Consider the following 20325-nt stretch of genomic DNA (forward strand, 5'->3'; position numbering starts at 1 on the left):
AGGGATTTCAGGAGAAATTTTCGTTATGTATAGAGTAGTGAGAATGCAGAACTCACTGTGAGAAGGACCAATTGAAAAGAAATAGTACGCATACATTAGGTGGAACCTAGATAAGAGTTTGAAGGAAAAACAAATTGAAGGCTACGTTGAGAAGGTTGGATGAAGAAGGGTAGGATGTAGCTTATGTGGAGCATAAACAGCATTGACCATTTCAGCCTGATGACCCTGTTTTTGTGTTGAGGACTGTGCAATTCTGTGCAATTTAATTTGACTGTGCATAACACAGAGGATTAGAAGCAAGGTGGAAATTATTCTGGCCTAAGGCATTATAAGAATTTTATGGATTTTAGAACAAATATTTAAAATTTTAACTCTTTAAAGATGAATTTGCTGCCTCTTGACCATATTACTGTGGTCAACCAGTAATGCAGCCAGCTTTGTTTCCGTCCATCACTGGAACTGCAATTGACTTGGAGTGATTGAGGTGCAGATCCTCATGTGGCCCATGGATATACAACATCAAGTCTATGAGAGCAGCCTATGTTTGAGGCCAAAGGGAAATGAATTTCTGTTGCTGTGCACAAGTTATTTCCTACATTGCCTACAATACAACATTGGTTAGATTTCAAAAATAATTCAATGGTTGTAAAATGCCTAGGGATGCTGTGAGGTCACAAAAAAGATCTATACAAATGCAAGTCTTTTTTTTTCTAAGAAATATAGATTTAGGACAGTGGACAGGGAAAGTTTGTGTGAGCGTTATGAGGTTATAGCATGCATGACAGAAGTTAATGACTGAAGCAGAGATTGTCATCAATTAAGATTTGGTAAAGTAAAATCAATAAAGGAAACGGTCAAAGATTGCTCATTTGAAGAATACTGCATGGGCCATCTGGGTTAAATAGTTTACTTCCATGTTGTAAATCCTATGTAGATTTTTGTCATTTTAAACTTTTATCTCAGTTGATAATTCCAACACTGGTTCAACATCTCCAACTGTGCCAGCAATAAGCTTCTTTTGACCCTTTTCCTGTTTTGTGTCAATTACTTTCTCAGTAATTAGTGTCATCAGATGTTTAAGCCCAAAAAAACTCCAAAATAGTGTTTGCCTGAAGACAGCTCCACTAGTTAACAAAGAAAGATGATATAAAATCCTCTTTACTTCAGTACCTAGTGAGAGAAAACATAAGATAAATAGGAAGCTACCATAAGCTAACTGGAGTACCATGCCAAGAAATGTAAAAATATGGCACTAGAAATTTAACAATGACATCAAATTCAGGACAGAACTGATGAAACTTGATTCAATAATTTTACTGAACTGGAATGCAATCTGGATTAGCAACAGAACAGTACCAAATCACAACAGATAAGGCAAAAGAGTACTGTGACATATAATCCTGCCAAATGGTTTCTTGAACAGCTTCCAATTTCGCCAGGTCACTTCACTGACTGAATGATCTCGCAGCAGGGAAGCAGCAGGAGAGTGGAGCAGTCGAGCCAGAATGGCTGAAAAAGCAGCTGCAATGTGACTGAACAATTGACCTGAAATGAAATGGTCGCATGATGACTAATATTTATTCGCTACACACATTTAACAGTGGTTCTATACCCTTCTCCTAGAGCTTTCCTCAGAACACTGCATTAACTAATAAAATTACTCTAACATAAATTAGGAAATAGAATTAATAGTTGGTTGACAATTCCTATTTGGTGGTAAGTGAGTGGGAATTAACATGAGCGCATGTATAGGAGAGGAATTTCTCAAGAAGCAGGTTTTGACACCTCATAATTTCAAGAATTATTTTAAACCTGTGATCTAATATTCTTGCCACAACCATTCTCTCCATCCCAAAAATACATCCAGTCATCCCTCTATACTATTCCCTTTAGTGGTCTCCCGACTAACTTATTCCTCTTGTTTTTTGCCTTTCGTATGAAATAATTCACCTTAATTCTCTGTTTTCACCAAATTTAAATGTCTTCCCCGCAGCATGAACCAAATGTCAATCTACACAATCCTCAACTTGAATCCCTTTTCCAAATCGCTCCCTTCCTAAAGATGCTTCTTTAAACCTATCTCTTTGGCCAACTGTTTATTGCCTAGATTTTGTGAAGCACTGTTATACTATTGCTAAAGGTGCTTTAGAATTACAAGTTGATGTTAATGGATTGTAGTGGAAAGTGTGCCAGGGCAGACAGAGAAGAGATAATGACTGTGTAGAGGGCTCAAGTAAATACTTCTAGTTAGCCTCATGAATTGAATAGTAATGACACGAGGAAAAAGAGCACTAATTCCTGGTAGTAGTTTACATGCCAGTGGAGCAGCTGTGTCTGTTGCTTGTGCTTCATAATCTTCATTCTATCCGGCAACATTTTTTCTAATCTTCATTGTGTAGTAGTCAATATTTATCCCTCAACCAACATCTCCAAAACAAAAGTTGATTATTTCACCACTATCACGTTGTTGTGTGTGGATCTTGGTGTGTGTAAATTGACTATTGGTGTTCTATATTAAACAGTGATTACACTTTAAAAGCATTTATTTGTCTTTCAAGTGCTTTGGGAAATTCAGAGATTTTGAAAGGTGTTTAATATGTGCATTTTATTTTCTTTTTGTCCTGTTTTAGTCTTGGGCTTAACCTTTTTCTATAAATTGCTTTGCCAAATAACATAAAGTACCAAAATTTAGAGGGGTGTCTGCAGAAAAGATCAATATATTCTTTAACAACATAAAATAAAGAATTCAAGATAAAGATTAGAATATAGCTGTTCAAAAGAAACACCAACCAGCTTGTTAAATTAAAGTGCTTAATTAAAGGATAGAAAGGAAAAATCCAATAACTTTAATGTTATTATCCCTAACCAGAAAAATAGATTAAATATTGTACTATCCAGTCAGTCAAATCACTAAAATCTAATTAACTGTTAACTATAATGGAACTGTCCAGTTAATGCAGGGTGTCCGAACAGATGGGCCCCATTAAACTGTTGAAAGATCATCATTTAATACTCCAGTTACTATCTGTACTTGTTTCAGTGTCACAGTGTGTCAGCTGATAGGTTATAAAACCCATCAGCCTCGTTTAGCATTTCCCAAGCAGAATTTTGCTTGGTATTAATTATGTGTTCTAATACTCATAGATAACTTGATGCAGTACCTCGTACATAACAAGTGTATGTTTTCATGAATGTGGGAAATGTATCTTTCTCAAATGCTTGAAGCTTGGAACAATCACATCAAAGCATCAGATTCAGGATGATCACAGACTTTCACTTTGTAATGCACTCTGTCGGTGAATGTGAATCATTTGTTTCACTGTGGGAGCTATTGCATATTTATCTCTAAAGCAGAAATCAATGGGTTCAAGGTCTACTCTGGCATCTCGGACACACAATCTAGGCTGCCATATAGCACTGAAGAAGAGCTGCACGATCAGATGTACCGTCTTTTGGACAAGACATTAAAAGAAAGAAACTATTGTCTCTCTCAAAAACTACAAAAAAGTCCATGGATACTTTAAAGAAAAACAAGAGAATCCTGGAACATATTTATCCCTCAGCAATTTGTGTGACCACTGCTATCTGAGTGACCTTACTGTGTGCACATTGGCAGTTTGTGTTGTACAACAGCGAGGAACTGCAATATAATCCATTGGCTAAAACCCACTTTGAGATATTCAAGGTCATAAAATGCACTACATAAGTGCAACTCTTTCTTCTAGATCAGTGAAATTTTAGAAAGGAGGCAAACAAAGTAGGAATTCAGCATGTTGCTTTCATCTAATCTATTAGTACATTAGTATATTAAGCAGACTGCAGCCCATAATTAATCAATCGTGATAAAGTAGCAGAAATGTTTAGGAAATGTATTCCAGAGTCACATCAACTACATCTAGCAATTTACATACTAAAACTGAATGGTTGTCATGACACAGGATTTACAACAAATGCTGGCAGAAAAGTGAAGCGACAAATTGTGACAAGAGGCAGCTTACAAATAAGAAATGCATTATTTATAAGAATTTGAAGAATATGTTGGTGGAAAATAAATGAGTTGGGAGCGGATGTGTATGATTATATGGGAATTCAGGTGAAATTTGTATGTCCATTTACATTGAAAACCCAAAGGTCAGGTGTAAAGACCTGCTACTGTAATGACAGTATAGCTATTATATTCAGGACGTAATGAGCCAACACTATGAAGTAAGGAGTTTCAGGATTCTGATCCAACAAATTGAACATGGAACAGTACAGCACAGGAACTGGCCCTTTGGTTCACGATGTTATGCCATACATGACCCAAATTAAACTAATCTATTCTGTCTGCCCTTGGTCCATTCCTTGCATATTCACATGCTTATCTAAAAATCCCTTAAATGGCCCTAACATATCTGCCTCCACCACAACCCCTGGCAGCACATGCCAGATTCCTACCACTCTGTGTAAAAAACTTGCCCCTCACAGCTCCTTTGAACTTTTCCCCTCTCACCTTAAATGCATGCCCCGTTAGTATTTAACAATGCAACTCTGAGAAAAGGATTCTGACTGTCACCAGTATCTATGTACCTCATTGTTTTATAGTCTTCTATCAAGTCTCCTCTCAGCCTCCGCTGCTCCAGAGAAGACAACCTGAGTTTTTCTAACCTCTCCTTATAGCTCAGACCCTCCAATCCAGGCAGCATCTGAACTCTCTCCAAAGCCTCCACATCCTTCCTGTAATGTGGTGACCAGAAGTGAATGCAATACTCTTAAGTGTGGCCTAACCAAAGTCTTACAGAGCTGCAACTGACATCATGACTCTTGTACTCAGATCCCTGAGCAATAAAGGCAAGCATGCTGTATGCTTCTTCACCACCATATCTACTTGTGTGGTCACTTTCCGAGAGCTATGGACTTAAACCCCAAGATCCCTCGGTACATCATTGCTGTTCAGGGTCTTTAACTGTATATTTTTCCTTAACATTTTATCTCCTAAAGTGCAGCACCTCAAACTTACCCAGATTAAACTCCATCTGCTCTTTCTCCACCCATATCTACCACTGATCTATATAATACTGTATCCTTTGACAATCTTCTACACTATCCACAACTCCATTATCATAGTATCATCCGCAAACTTACTAACCCACCCATCTACATTTTCATCCAAGTTATTTACATTTATCACAAACAACAGAGCTCCCAGTACAGATCCTTGTGGACTCTGGACCTCTAGCCGAAAACCACCCTTCCACCACTACCCTCTGCCTTCGATGGCTCAGCCAATTCTCAAGTCAAGCAGCCAAGTCACTGTGCATCTTAATCTTCTGGATGAGCCTGCCATGAGGGGCCTTGTCAAAAGCCTGAATAAAATCCATGCAGACAACATCCACTGCTCAAGGAGCCCTGGCTGACAGATATAAACAGGAGATTCAGAAGATCTCCTCAGTCTCAGGACTGGCTTTGAGCTGCATGGTCAGAGCCCATATAGTGTGCAGACAGAAATAAAGAGAGACTTGGTGATGGGATACCAACCTCTGTGCAGTTATTTCATGAGTGCAGCATCAAACCACAAAAAACATTCAGTGTCATCCAGGACAAAAGTATGATGTGGAGGTGCCGGTGTTGGACTGGGGTGTACAAAAGTGAAAAATCACACAACACCAGGTTATAATCCAACAGGTTTATTTGGAAGCACTAGCTTTTGGAGCGTTGTTCCTTCATCAGGTGATAGCCATCTAATGAAGGAGCAGCGCTCCGAAAGCTGGTGCTTCCAAATAAACCTATTGGATGAGAACCTGGTGTTGCAGGACAAGGTAAGCAGCTTGATTGGCACATCATCCACTGCCTTAAGCATTTACTCCCTCCATCATGGGCTTAGAGTGGCAGCAGTGTGCAACGTCTGAAAGATGCACTCCAGCAATACAAAAAGGTTGCTTCAACAGCACTTTCTAAACTCATGTTCTCCACCACCTAGAAGAACACGAGCAACAGATAGGTGAGACACCACTGCCTGCAAGCTCCTCTCCAAGTCATAAGCCATTACAGTACTTGGAAATCAGTCACTGATTTTTCATTATGACTGGGTCAAAACACAGAAACTCCCTATCTAACGGCATCCTTAGTGTTTCCCTGATTAGACAGCCTGCAGCGATTAAAATGGTTCCTCAACAGTTAGGAAATTAGAGAGAGGAAATAAATGACAGCCTTGTCAGCAACAGCCAGTTCCCGTGGAAGGATAAATAAAAGCAGAACTTGGGCTTGCCAACTTTGATTGGATGCATTTGTGGAAGCTTTGTTACATGACCTTTAGCCATCAACCACTCCACCCATTCAAATAGTCTTTTTAACAAGCTTGAATATAGTTATAAATAATAAGGAAATATGTTCAATAAGAATTTTTTAAAAAAGCACTGTTTTCATTTTACTGTAACAATGGTTTTCCTTCTGGGTTTGCAGAAATATCCAGGAGATGAATCAATAATTCTTGAAGACTCCAGGACAATCCTGGAGAGTTGGCAACCTTAGAAAGGGCTGCACCTATTGTGCTCACCACAATGTGACACAGTCAGCTCCCAAGGATTTTGAATTGTATCATTAAAAATGACTGCTGAACAGCCATACACTCCCTTATCTGAAACTTCACCAACACTGAGGGAATATCTGCTGAATTTTAATATCAAATTAAAGGAAAAATCTAATTTTTCACAGGAGGTTTAAGGATTAAAAACAAATCGCAGTTAGGAAAGCAAAAGATGGGAGGGGCTCATGCAGTCAAGAAATGTTATGGAGTACCACGGCAGAGAGCTAGAGGGATTTATTTGGAAGCCTTTAACATATTCAAGTATTGTAGTCAAACAGATACAAAAGGATGCAGTATTTCACAACATATTAATGTATTCAGTTGATTTTTCTCCCTGATAGCTTTGAACTCCTGCATTGCGTGGAGAACAGCAAAAGATTTTTTAAAAATCTTCGAAACTGATGTGACAAGATTTCTTCCTACTACCCTCTATTGAAAATAAAATCATCCTCATAAAAAGTGGAATTTATCTCGACTACAAAGCAAAGTGAACTATGTTGGTATATGCCCTGTTAACAAACAAAAGACTTTTTATTGTAAAGCATTCAGCAAACATGGCAAATACAAATCCTAGTTAAAACTAAAGCTGCAATTACCCACTTACCCTCAGAGAACCCCTGCAATATTTCATAATTTGACACCTTCCCACCTCCCTCAAACCATGCCTCCTCTCCTCCATTGTTAAACACACAAGAGGAATTGAATATCTTCAATTATTTATCATAATAAATGTCAGTGAACCAACCTGAAACCAAAGTGGTTCTAGTTGATGAATCCAGACAATATGTCGCTGCAATAATGTTTTTCCCTTTGAAAGTAATAAGCAACTTGAAGCAAAACCCAAGGAGAACATTGTGTGCATGGAGACAGAAACTTAACAGGCATTATACAACAGTTCAGAACTTCCCTGAACATCATGCAAATATGTAGTCTATGCACATCTCTTTCAATGCCTTTTCATAGGCTTTTGTCTTGACGGAAAGTGACAGCACTGAGTTCTGAGCCAAAACTAAGAGACAAGAAAAATATTTTGACGTGGAAGCTTTGCCCTTTATGTGGAAGCTCCAAAGGTATCAGTATATTATTAGTACAATTTAAATTACACACTTAATGTTTCTCAATAAATAGACATTCACTGATAACTCTTGAACTCAGATCAGAAACCAAACAGTTTCAGCACTTGCCAGTTATGGAAAGCAAAGACAGAGAAAGATTAATTTTCTTTTTAAAAAGAAAGGAACTGCTTCAGAGATGACCCAGTAGCAGTATCACAGTAGGACATCCATGTTTGAAATAAGGTTATGCATTGAAAAAAATTGTAGCAGCTCTCTTGCACATGGAATTACTAATGTGCAATCTGGCAATGGAGAATGTGACAAAACCAGAAAGCTCGTTGTCAATTTAGCGCCAAACATTGCATGTCACTTAATAATCAAATGGCTTTGAAGATGGTCCTGTAATTGGTCACTCTCTACATCATCTTGGACTTATGCAGTCCAAGGAGGACAGTGCACCAATCAGAACAGGTTGAAGCAAAATAGTGTCTGAGGTGCTCCTCGAGCTGGGAGTCATTGTTCTTGGGTTTCAAGAAGGAGACGAATCTGTAAACCTCCTTTGGAGGGAACAAAGATTGAAAAAAAATACCTGTACTGCACACACGTGCACCTCCAAGTAGCATGCTGAAGAATGGCTGTTATAAAAAAACTATTATAAGAATGATGAGGTTCCAAGATATGTGAAAAAGACTTTGTATAAATTTTAAAATGGGTGAGGGAGGAAAGCCATAATTGTATATTTGTACTTTTTACAGAATTTAAGCATCACTGTCATTTATTGCCCATCTGTAGTTAAAGGGTGACCAGGCAGGAAGGTGGAGTTGAGGTCGAGAGAAGGTCAGCCATAGAGAAGTGTCTCAAGGTGCTGAATTGCCTTCTCCTGCTCCTAGTTCTATTACTCATGAGAAGTTGGTGAGCTGCATTCTTGAACTGTTGCAGCCTATGTGATATAGGGACATCCACGGTGCTGTTGTGGGGTGGTGTCCTGGATTTGAATATAGTGACAAGGAAGGAATCTATTTCAAATTCAAGATGTTGTGTGACTTGGAGGGTGACTTGTATTTGGCGATGTCCTTATTTTTCTGTAAATGTTGTAGGTTTTTAAGTTGATGTTGAAGGAGCCTTAGTCAATAGCTCCAGCGCCACTTGTAAGTGCACCTTGGCCACGATACACTAATGGTGTAAGGAGCAAATGGTTAACCTTTCTCTGTGATGCCAAAGTTGATTTTCTTAATAGCATTCTGCTGGGAATTAAAATAACTTTAAAGAAGCTGCCACTCACCTGGGGTCTTTCTGAATGCTGTCGATGGAAGGTGACCTTGCCAAAGTACCTTCAGGCGGGATGGCTGGTCCAGACTTGCTGTATGGTGATTCCACTGAAGGACAGTATTGCAGTGTCCGGTAGGGATCTCCGTAATTGGCTGCTGGGCCAGTGGCGTAGCTGGGTCTCTGGTAGGTCGCGGTGTTCTGGCTGCCCGTGCGCTGCAAGGATACGGAGTCAACAGCGGGGGAGGGCGGGGCTACAGTGGGAAAGTAGGGACAAAGCAAGAAACTGAGGACCTGCTCACAAAAATGGTTCACCAGGTCTAGGCAAAAGGAACACCACATATATGTACAGGGTGGGTGTAAGGGGGGACACAAAATTAACGTCAGAATCCTGTTAAATATTTCACAGTCAGAAAATGAAACAAAGCAAAACACACATCACAGCTACAGAAAATCCTGGGAGGACTGTCTTGTCGTTTAATTGTCTTTAACTTTAGGGACTTGACTCCCTGACAATTCTTTGAATTTATTATGAGGTAGGGAATTAAGAGATAGGGATCAAAAATGAGCAAATCAAATTGGGTACAGATCAGCCATGACATCCCAAAAGCTTTGAAACCAGCTTCAGTGTCAGCACTGGTTGAGCTGAAAGCTCTCATGTGTGAAACAGAAAGTTCTTGGTTCAAATCCTATGTCAGAGGTCTACTTGCAAAATCTAGCCTGAAACTCCAGTGCAGTACTGATTGAATGCAGCACTGTCAAGAGATGTGGCTTTTAGATGTGATATTAAAATAAATACTCTTAGATAAACATAATGTATCACAAGACACAAATTGGAAAAGAGGAATTTTCCTTGTGTCCTGGTCATGTTAAAACACTCATTAATATCTAATATCAGATTATCAAGTTATGATCTTAATGTTCCACAACGGTGCTTCTGACATGTCTTTCTTTTACCTCAATGGAGGAGTCACCCCAAACTGTGGTTGACAGGGCCCTCAACTGTATCTGATCCATTTCCCCCAGTGTGCCTTTACGCCTTCCCCTCCCTCCTTGGGTGCTGAAAGGATGTCCTTCATTCTCATTTCCCACCTTACCAGCTTCCAAAGTCAAAGGGTTATCCTCCACCATTTCCACTGCCACCAGCACTGTCACGCACTAAAAATATCTGACATTCCCATGTCCCCATTATCATTCCCTCAGGACTCTCCCCTCCATGACATCTGGTCTATTCCTCTATCATCACAACACCTCAATATATTTCACACCCTCAACATCTTCACACCTTCCTCCACAATCACAAATGGCACAATTTGCTTCCTCTCTCCTCACTGTCAGAGGTCCCAAATACATCTTCCAGGTGAAACAGTGATTGCTATGTCCTTCTTTCAATCTATTGTCGATTGCATTGCTGCTTAAAATTGGTCTCCTCGACACTGAAGAGACCGAATACAGACTGGGTGACCATTTTGCAGAGTCTTCCTATTTCCATATCGCAGGTCACTCAATCCACAAGAATGACTCTGACACCATTCTACTCTTATACTAACATTACCATCTGTTGAAGTCCAACACAAACTAGAGGAAGAGGATCTCATATTTCCTTCCAGCATTTTACAGCCTTCATGGCTCAACTCTGAGTTCAATAACTTTAGATGGTTAACTTTGTCTTCTATTTTGATATTTCTGCCTCTTACCCTAACACAATGCAGTGTCTGTATCTTATTTCTCATTGCTTTGTTTTTACTCAGTTCATCTTTATTTACACAGATAAGACGAAAATGCTATGGCTGCTGGCAGTCTGAATTCAAGACTAATTCAGTAGGTCTGGCAGCATCTGTGGAGGGAGAGATAGAGTTAATGTTTCAAGTCTGATATGACTGTTCTTTAGAGCTCAAAAGAAGTGGAAAATGGTGGCTTTTATGCTGTAGACAACGTTGTTCACCACTTTCCAAACCCCGCTCTGAAGAAGTCATATTGGACTTTGAGTCATAGAGCTATACAGCATGGAAATAGACCTTTCAGTCCAACTCGTCCATGCTGACCAGATATCCTAAATAAATCTAGTCCCATTTGCTAACATTTGGCCCATATCCCTCTAAGCTGAAAATGTGTTGCTGGAAAAGCGCAGCAGGTCAGGAAGGGCTTATGCCCGAAACATCGATTGTCCTGTTCCTTGAATGCTGCCTGACCTGCTGCGCTTTTCCAGCAACACATTTTCAGCTCTGATCTGCAGTCCTCACTTTTTCCATATCCCTCTAAACACTTCCTATTTATATATCCATCCAGATGCCTTTTAAATGTTGTAATTATACCAGCCTCCGCCACTTCCTCTGGCAGTTCATTCCATGCATGCACCATTCTCTGTATGAAAAGGTTGCTCCTTAGGTCCCTTTTGAATCTCACCCCTCTCACATTAAAACCATGCTTTCCAGTTCTGGACTCCCCTACCCTGGGGAAAAACCTGGACTATTCACCCCAATCCATGCCCCTCATGATTTTATAAACTTCGATAAGGTCACCCCAGGGAAAATAGCCCAGTCTATTCAACCTCTTCCTATAACTCAAACCCTCTAAGCCTGATGACATCCTTATAAGTCTTTTCTGAACCCTTTCTAGTTTCACAGCAACCTTCCTATGGCAGGGAGACCAGGATTGCATGCAATATTCCAAAAGTGGCCTAACAAACGTTTTGTAGAGTTGCAACATGACCTCCCAACTCCCCTACTCAATGCACTGACTAATAAAGGCAAGCATACCAAACGCCTTCTTCACTATCCTGTACACCTACAACTCCAACTGTAAGAAGCTATGAACCCGCACTCTCAGGTCTCTTTGTTCAGCAACACTCCGCAGGACCTTACCATTAAGTGTAAAAGTCCTGCCCTGATTTGCCTTTCCGAAATACAGCACCTCACATTTATCTAAATTAAACTCCATCTGCCACTCCTTGGGCCACATTTTCGGTGAAGTGACCCTTCCTCTTTCAATATTGCCTGCCCTCTAAAGGCTGTGTCTTTGCACTTGACATTAAGAATAGCTGCAAATCAGGATATTTTAAAAAATATTTTATAAAGGCAAAGTGTACACTAAACAAGTAAACATTTTCAAGCAGCTACTATGAAAGGTGAAATTGCCAGGTTGGGTATGAAAATTTAGTAAGGGTGATGCATGTTGTAACCCCAAAGCTTCAAATATTCTTCATTGATCAGCTTTGCTTTCTAAGTTTTGGGTTAAAAATTGATGCTATAAACGTCATGTGTATTAAATAGTTGTTTGCAGAATATTTTGATCAACTGAAGAAAGCCTGAAGAGATTGGAATATCACAATGGTTTTTGGTTGGATAGTCGGACCCTGTATACCTGGCAGTGCTAAAGTCACGGATTAAGAAGAGGAAACTCAATAGGAAGGACAACACTGCTCCAGCTTCTCACATCTGATCACTCTCCAATGAAGTTTGTTGGAAGTGCATTTGAATAGTAGCTCAGGATATCTTTAACAGAGTGTGGGACTATGCTGGCTATGGCAGGGGTCCCCAAAGGACATGAGTTCAGATCCTGTCCACTTAAAGCCAGCTGTCAGAAAAAAGGATAACCACAAAACATTTTTAAAAAGCTAGCTCATCTTCCATGAAAAGGAATTAATGACCCTAAACATGATGCCATGTTTCATTCCACTCAGCTCGAAACAGCACTTTTGCTGAGCAACTGTGGATAGGCAGAGAACCCAAAATACTGACATTTTGCGAGTAAGATAAGAGGTTTGGTTGAGATGTTGCTCCCCATGGTGTAGTACACAACCAGCATTCACATGCCCCAGCAGCTGGCATTCCTGCTATCATAGCCAACAGAAGGAGAGAAGTAAATCATTATTAAGAGCTTTCTGGCTGCACAGTATCGTGTTTAGCGCTCTTGAAAGCAGCTCTTAAAAATGCATGTGCTAATGTGCAATGAATTAGCTGATCTCATTACAGTTAGGAATCCATAACTGGCCTCAATCTGCATAAGGGGAAAAAAACTGTCAAAGGTTCCAGTTCCCAGTGGCTGCTGTTGACTCCTGCTAAAGAATATGGACACTGAGTGAAGGCTGTGCAAGAAGCAGCATGAATGTTTTCATGCTCCCACTGTCAAAATATCAAGAATAACTTGTTTTATTGTACAGTCTTTAAAGTGGTAAAGCATTCCAAAGCATCAGACTAAAGTTTGATATTTGAGAGAAAGGTCACAGGAACTGAAATGTTAACTCTGCTTTCTCTCCACGGATGCTGCCAGACCTGCTGAGTCTTTCCAGCAATTTCTGTCTTGGTTTATCTTTTACAGACCAGTTTAAAAGGGAGGGTAAGACAAAGAGGAACAGGAAAACAATTCTGAAGTTCAGGACCTCGGGTAGCTGAAGAAACAGTCACTATCGGTGGGGCAAAAGAAACAGGAAAGTGATAAATGAACAGAGTGGACTAGAGGCATGAATTGAGGAACACATGAACATTGTAAGGATGAAAGATATCAATCATAGGAGAACTAAGATCATGAAGGGATTTGAAAACAACAATAAGAAGTTTATTGGACAAGTGCTGGAAAGGCTTGCAAATTAATATTGTCCATTTCTTTGTATAAGAGAAGACAAGTGACTCTGGAATAGTGTCCTTGCAAGAGATAAACACAAGGGGCAGAAATCAAAATCAGGTGCCTCTATAAATTTACATGCAAGCACTTTGACAAAATAGTTGGTGGCTATAAGGAGCATTCATGATTGGTAACTGAATGCAGTTTTGTTAACTATGTTGTCTAACAGGCATCAGTCTCTGCTTACTGAATGATAGATACTGTCTGCCTATGATGCACATTTGTGTAGCATTGTTCTAAGCACATTGTATATTTAAATAGTGCAAATGACATGTGGTACATTTAGATAGTGCAAATGACTTGTGACACATTTAAATAATGCATGCATAATACAGCATTTTAAATAATGCTTATTAATAAAGCACATTTAGCAAATTTCTTGATACACTTTTGACTAATGAAAAAAATCACAGGGCACATTTAAATAGTGCAAATGACTTGTGGGTCATTTAAATAGTTAAAAGAGGTCTTCCTTTATACAAGTCAATTACGGGGAACAAAACGTTTCTGATAGCTTGAATTTTAAAAACCCTTTGGCCAAATTAATTCTGAGAACAACTAATTAGCAAACCACAGCTCTCAGCTGTTTTTAACTAGACAGTATTAACTTCCTCCTGGATCAATGATCTGCTAAAGTGTTAAACCCCTCAGGAGTGTTGTGGTAACAGGAAAGCTATTCACATGCCATCGAGCTGACTGCTATTCTGACAAACATGTGAAATGTCACACCTCCTCCCTGGGTTCTCAAATGGGGACATGATGGGTGAATGGCGTAAAGATAAATATCCAACACATCAAGTTTATTTTTCAGGTGTTGGTTATCTTGTTCCCATTTTCAGCATGTTGTGTTTTTAACTTCAAGCTTCTGGGAACTGTGACAGGAGAACATTGTATTTAATCAGTTGCTATTTAACTAGCTTGGGGGGTGAATCTATGACTGAATAAGTTGCACATCATTGTGTTGTCAAACAGCATTTAGATATATTGAGTTGTTTCATACTTTATAAAATGACTCACGCCGAAGTACCAAACAATTAAAAGTAGATTAGCACAGGTGGCTTTAAAAAGTGAGGGGAAAGAGGTAAAAGGGTTTGCTGGCCCTACCTAAAGAAAACAATTAGATAATGACCAGATAATCTGTTGTAGGTGATTTGGAGCTTTGTAATGGCCTGGACACTGGGAGTTCTCCTCTGATCTTTTTTAAAATAATTCTGCAAGCTAGTAATTCACCAAAGAGTCTTTAAGTGTAACACCTCGTTTAAAAGACTGTACCTCCCTCAGTGGTACACTGAAGTGTCAGTTTATTTAATGTTCAGGTCTTTGATGTTGGACCTGAATCTAGGACATACAGACAAAGAGGAAAGAGACGAAGCAGGGAATAATGGAGAAAGAGAAAATAAGGCAGAAAATAACATAGCATTGAAAATATTAATGCATTTATTAAACAGTTACATGAGCAAAAAATGCTCAGCATGCTGAAATGTTTATCAAAGAGCCATAGAGATAACTGAGCAATCAATGTGAAGTGCTCCACTGACTGGAATTTAGTCTCTCATCTCACTAATGGGATTTGAAATCTGCAGGTGGATGATGCAACTGCTAAGGTGACTTTTACTTCAGATTTATTCTCAAAAACTTGCACTGAATTTTAGCAATGAAAACTCTTTGTACATAACCATGGTGATTCACCATTGTCCTTGAGATCTTCTGTGCCAACTTATGATTGTTGATGTCAGTTGTTCCCATGCTGAGACCCAACACTTTAATCCTTTACTGTGCTTCCAATGGACACATTTTCAACCAATACTTTTTAACCCTCAAAAAACATATTTTGACTGTACAGCATCTTTTATTAGACTTTACTTATCATTCTGTCAAGAAAGCCAATAAAGAAGATCAGTTTTCACGCACTTAATATGCGCTCAGCTTTCTGAATGTGCTTTCTGGGTCACTAGATAAGCTTGATAATTATGAGTACTTGGGATTATAAAGAATTTACAGCTGAAAGAACATAATTGAATTATTTTACTTTCTCCATGTGACATTTTTCAACATCAAGTCAACTATATAACAAAATGCAACCATACCAACCTTATTCATTTTCTCCTTCCAGTGGAAACATTTTTTCTTTATTTAATCTATAAGAACCCTCCGTATTTTTGAACATCTTTATTAAATGTCCCTTAACCTGCTGTATTCTAAGGAGAACAAACCTAGTTTCTCAAATCTCTCCACATAACTGAGGTCCCTCATCTTTATTACATACTGAAAGATTTTATCGCAGTCTAATGTATCAGATTTTCACAACCAAAATATGAAAAATATATTTTCTCCCTGCTGTGAGTGGTGGTGGTGGTGGTGGTGGGGGGTGTAGCAACAGAAATCGGTTATTTAGCTTCTCGAGTCTGTTTTGTTATCTAATCAGAAAATGGCTGATCTGCATCACAATTGTAGCCCCCTGCCTGGATTTCATATCCCTTTATATGTTTGCTAATAAAGTCCATCAATTTCAGGTTTTGGAATATGCAACAATTTCTGAACAGCAAACGCTTTTTAAGTGAGAGAGAGCTCCAGATCACCATTCTACTTTGTGTAAACAAATGCTTCCTAGTTTTAGCATTAAGAAAGTTAAGATTACTGTGAAGAAAGGAGGTCAGACAGAAGCATCAGAGGACAATGTGTGAGGACACTGCCTTGGGACAGAGCACACGTGGCATGACATACTTTAACCACCTCATTAACATCACCCTTTAGTAGAGTCAGAGAACAGATCACCAGCTGTTGATCCTGAATACATAACATTATGTGAATCAAAAACAGAAATTGCTGGAAAAGCTCAGCAGCTCTGGCAGCAGCTGGGGAGAGAAATCAGAGTTAACATTTTGGGTTGAGTGACCCTTCCTCAGAACTGATGGTAGCGAGGAAAGATTGATTGATGTGCAGAAGATACGGTGGGGGAGGGGATAACGAGTAAACGATAGGTGGGGATAGAGTCTAAAGAGAGAGATCGTCAGTTGGGCAGACAAAGAAGTGGGTAATGATCTAGCTAGGAGGGTGAATAGCTATTAATAGGGCTGTTCGTGACCAACAATGGGTTATGTGCAATAGCAGACTATGTGATAACAAGGCATGGTGTGCAGGGGTTGTGGTAAGGACATGAGAGAATTCAGGCCCTAAAGTTGTTAAACTTAATATGCAGAGCTGAAAATGTGTTGCTGGAAAAGCACAGCAGGTCAGGCAGCATCCAAGGAACAGGAGAATTGACGTTTCGGGCATAAGCCCGAAACGTCGATTCTCCTGTTCCTTGGATGCTGCCTGACCTGCTGCGCTTTTCCAGCAACACATTTTCAGCTCTGTTCTCCAGTATCTGCAGTCCTCACTTTCTCCTCGAAAACTTAATATGCAGCCCAGAAGGCTGCAGGGTGCCCGAATGGAAAATGAGATGATGTTCTTCCAGCTTGTGCTGAGCTTTGCTGGAGCACTGCAGCAAGCCTGAGACAGAGATGTTGGTCAGGAAACAAGGTGGTGCGTTGAAGTGACAGGAAATTGGAAGCTAAAGATCTTTTTTGCAAACAGAACATAGATTTTCTGCAAAGAGGTCATCTAGTCTTGGCTTTGCTTCCCCAATGTGGAGGAGACCACATTGTGAACAGCGAACGCAATCGGCTAGATTGAGTGAAGTGCGGGTGAAGCACTGCTTCACCTGGAAGGTGTATTTGGGGCCTTAGATACTGAAGTGGGAGGAAGTAAGTAAACGGGCAGGTGTTATACCTTCTGCAGTTGCAGGGGAAGATGCTGTGGGAGGGTGTTGGGAGTGAAGGAGGAGGGGACCAAGGTGTCCCAGAGGGAATGATCTCTGTGCAAGACTGACAAGAGAAGGGAATATGTGCCTTATATTGTGTGATATTGATTCAAAGCTAGAAGGGGAAACAAAGAGTGATTATTTTGTTGAAGCGCATAAGGAACAGTAGAAATACTATCAACAGTTTTTATTCATTCATGGGATGGTTGGTTCAGCCAGCATTTATTGCCCGTTCCTAATTATCCTGGAGAAGGTGGGAGTGAATTATCTTTGTGAATTACTACAGTCCATGGGTATAGGGACACCCACAATGCAATTCTGAAGGGAGTTCTAGGATTCTGACCAGTGGCAATGAACAATTTAGTTCCAAGTTAGAACGGTATGCGGTTTGAAAGGGAACTTACAGGTAGTAGGTTCCCATGTAGCTGCTGCCCTTGTCCTTTTAGATTGCAAGGTCATGAGTTTAGAAGGTGCTGTTGAAGGATCCTTTGTGAGTTGTTGCAGTACCTCTTGTAAATGGTACACATTGCTGTCAATGTGAATCAGTGGGGAGGGAATTAAAGGTGGTGGATGGTGTGCTAATTAAATGTGTTACTTCTTCCTGGATGTTGTCAAACCTTTTGAGTGTTATACAAGCTGCATTCATCCATTCAAGTGGAGAGTATTCCAATACATTGATGATCTGTGCCTTGTAGGTGGTAGACAGGCAATGGAGACACTTTCTGAAAAATTCCTAAACTCTGATCTGCTCTTGCAGCCACAATATTTATATGGTTCAGCAGAATCTGAACAATACCAATGGTAACACCCAGGAAGCTGACAATGGGGAATGTCAAGGGATGATGGTTGAATTGTCTCTTTCTAGAGATGGCCACTGTCTGGCATTACTGTACTGTAACTCTTATTTGGCACTTATCATCCCAAATTTAATTAACTTTCTTATCTCTTTACTGAAAACAACCGATGGTGGAAATCACAGCAGGTCAGGCAGCATCTGAGGAGCAAGAAAGAAATTGACGTTTCAGGCAAAAGCCCTCCACCAGGAATCACATAAGGAGTGCATAAGAGCTTGATGAAGGGCTTTTACCCGAAACATCAATTTTCCTGCTCCTTGGATGCTTCCTGACCAGCTGTGCTTTTCCAGCACCACACTCGAGTCTAACCTCCAGCATCTGCAGTCCTCTCTTTTGCCGGGGTGCAGAATATTGCTGTGTCTCCTGCCAGACTTGAAAGGACAGACAGTCCCACTGGGACGTTGGGCGGGGGAGACAAGACAACCGAATGTAACACCCTAAAAGAAGGGGAAGAAATGGGAACTGGTTGACAGTTTGAAGGTGTTGAATTTAATATTAAGTCCAGAAGACTATAAAGTGTTGAGTCTGTAGATGAGATGTTGTTCCTCCAATTTGCACTATGATTCACTGACACACTGCAGCTTGCTGTGGACAGACATGGGGGCATGTGAGCAGGACATTGTGTTAAAATGACCAGCTACAGGAAGAGATTTATTATCTCTGTCCCTTGTATCAGTTCTGTTAACCTCTTTTATTCCAACTAACATCATATATAATCTTCCTCCTCCCTAGTTTCTCACTGTTGTAAAACCAACATAACAAACCTCATACCAAATTAATTGTCTACCAGCCTGCCAGACTATGAAGAACCTCTTACCCATTGACCCCTCCTCAGGTTTCACTTTCACCTGGAATCTCAATTCCAACAAATAAAACAATGGCCAACATCATCCTAGCACTATCTCATGCCTCCTCCAATTGTGGTAGCACTGACATCTTTGAATCAGGACATTGTGTGTTCAAACCCCAGAGAATTAAGTATTCTATTGAGATGGACATTTGGAGGGTCACCTTTTGAATGAAATGTTACATTTTTTTGCCCGAAAAGTGGATGCAAAACATCCCATGACACATTTTGAGGAACAGCAAGGCCAGAGCTCTGACTTGTAAGTATCCATCAACCAACACTACTTTAAAAAAGCCTAGATTATCAGGTCTTTATGGCTGCTTGAGGGAACTTTCTGTGCACATACAGGCAGCTGTGTTTCCCAGACTACAAAGTAAATATACTTCCAAAATATGTTACTGACTACAAAATGCTTCCTCCAATTGTGAAATATACAAAGCAAAGGGGCATGCTTGATCCTTCTCGGAGTTTAGAACTTTGCTTGGTTTTTGCTTCGTGAATAAGCCCTTCACCAATAAACACAGCTGGCAAATAAAGTCTAGCTTACATTTTGTTCCCTTTATGTGATACTTATTTTAACTGCATTATGTCAGACAAGCATTAGTAGTTCACAAAGCATCAGCTGTCATGGTTCTTAGGACAGAATGTACCATACAATAAAGAAAAGAACTAAAGTTTGGACCTAACAATATAAGAAAGACAATTTTGAGGTATTTAGAGTCATACCACATGGAAACAGACCCTTCGGTCCAACCAGTCCATGCCGACCATAATCCCAAACTAAACTTGTCCTGTCTGCCTGTGCTTGGCCCATATCCCTCCAAACTTCTATACTTTTAAACGGTGCAACTGTAGCCACATCCACCACTTCCTCTGGAAGTTCATTCCACACACAAACCACTCTGTGTGTAAAAAAAAAAGCCCCTCGTGTATTTTTAAAATTTTTGTCATCTCACCTTAAAAATCTGTCCTCCCAGTCTTGAAATCCCCCATTCTCGGGAAAATACACCTGCTATTCACCTTATCTACACCCCTCATGATTTTATAAACCTCTGTAAGATCACCTCTCAACCTCCTTGTCCCAGAAATCTCAAATAAATAAAAATGCTGGAGAAACTCAGTTGGTTTTTTTAGATTAGATTACTTACAGTGTGGAAACAGGCCCTTCGGCCCAACAAGTCCACACCGCCCCGCCGAAGCGCAACCCACCCATACCCTTACATTTACCCCTTACCTAACACAATGGGCAATTTAGCATGGCCAATTCACCTGACTGGCACATCTTTGGACTGTGGGAGGAAACCGGAGCACCC

The 20325-nt window shown here is 40.0% G+C and overlaps 1 protein-coding gene across 15 annotated transcripts in view; it reads right to left on the bottom strand.

Annotated features, from left to right (window-relative positions):
• LOC140464970 (catenin delta-2-like) overlaps positions 1-20325 on the bottom strand; it is a 1239301-nt gene that overhangs the window by 283239 nt on the left and 935737 nt on the right. For all 15 annotated transcript variants that reach the window (XM_072560655.1, XM_072560657.1, XM_072560654.1 and 12 more), the window contains one exon: positions 8903-9140. In XM_072560655.1, the coding sequence (XP_072416756.1) occupies positions 8903-9140 (238 nt within the window). The remainder of the gene's footprint in view (positions 1-8902; positions 9141-20325) is intronic.

This window comes from Chiloscyllium punctatum, chromosome 41 (assembly GCF_047496795.1).
Source record: "Chiloscyllium punctatum isolate Juve2018m chromosome 41, sChiPun1.3, whole genome shotgun sequence".
Lineage (NCBI taxonomy): Eukaryota > Metazoa > Chordata > Chondrichthyes > Orectolobiformes > Hemiscylliidae > Chiloscyllium > Chiloscyllium punctatum.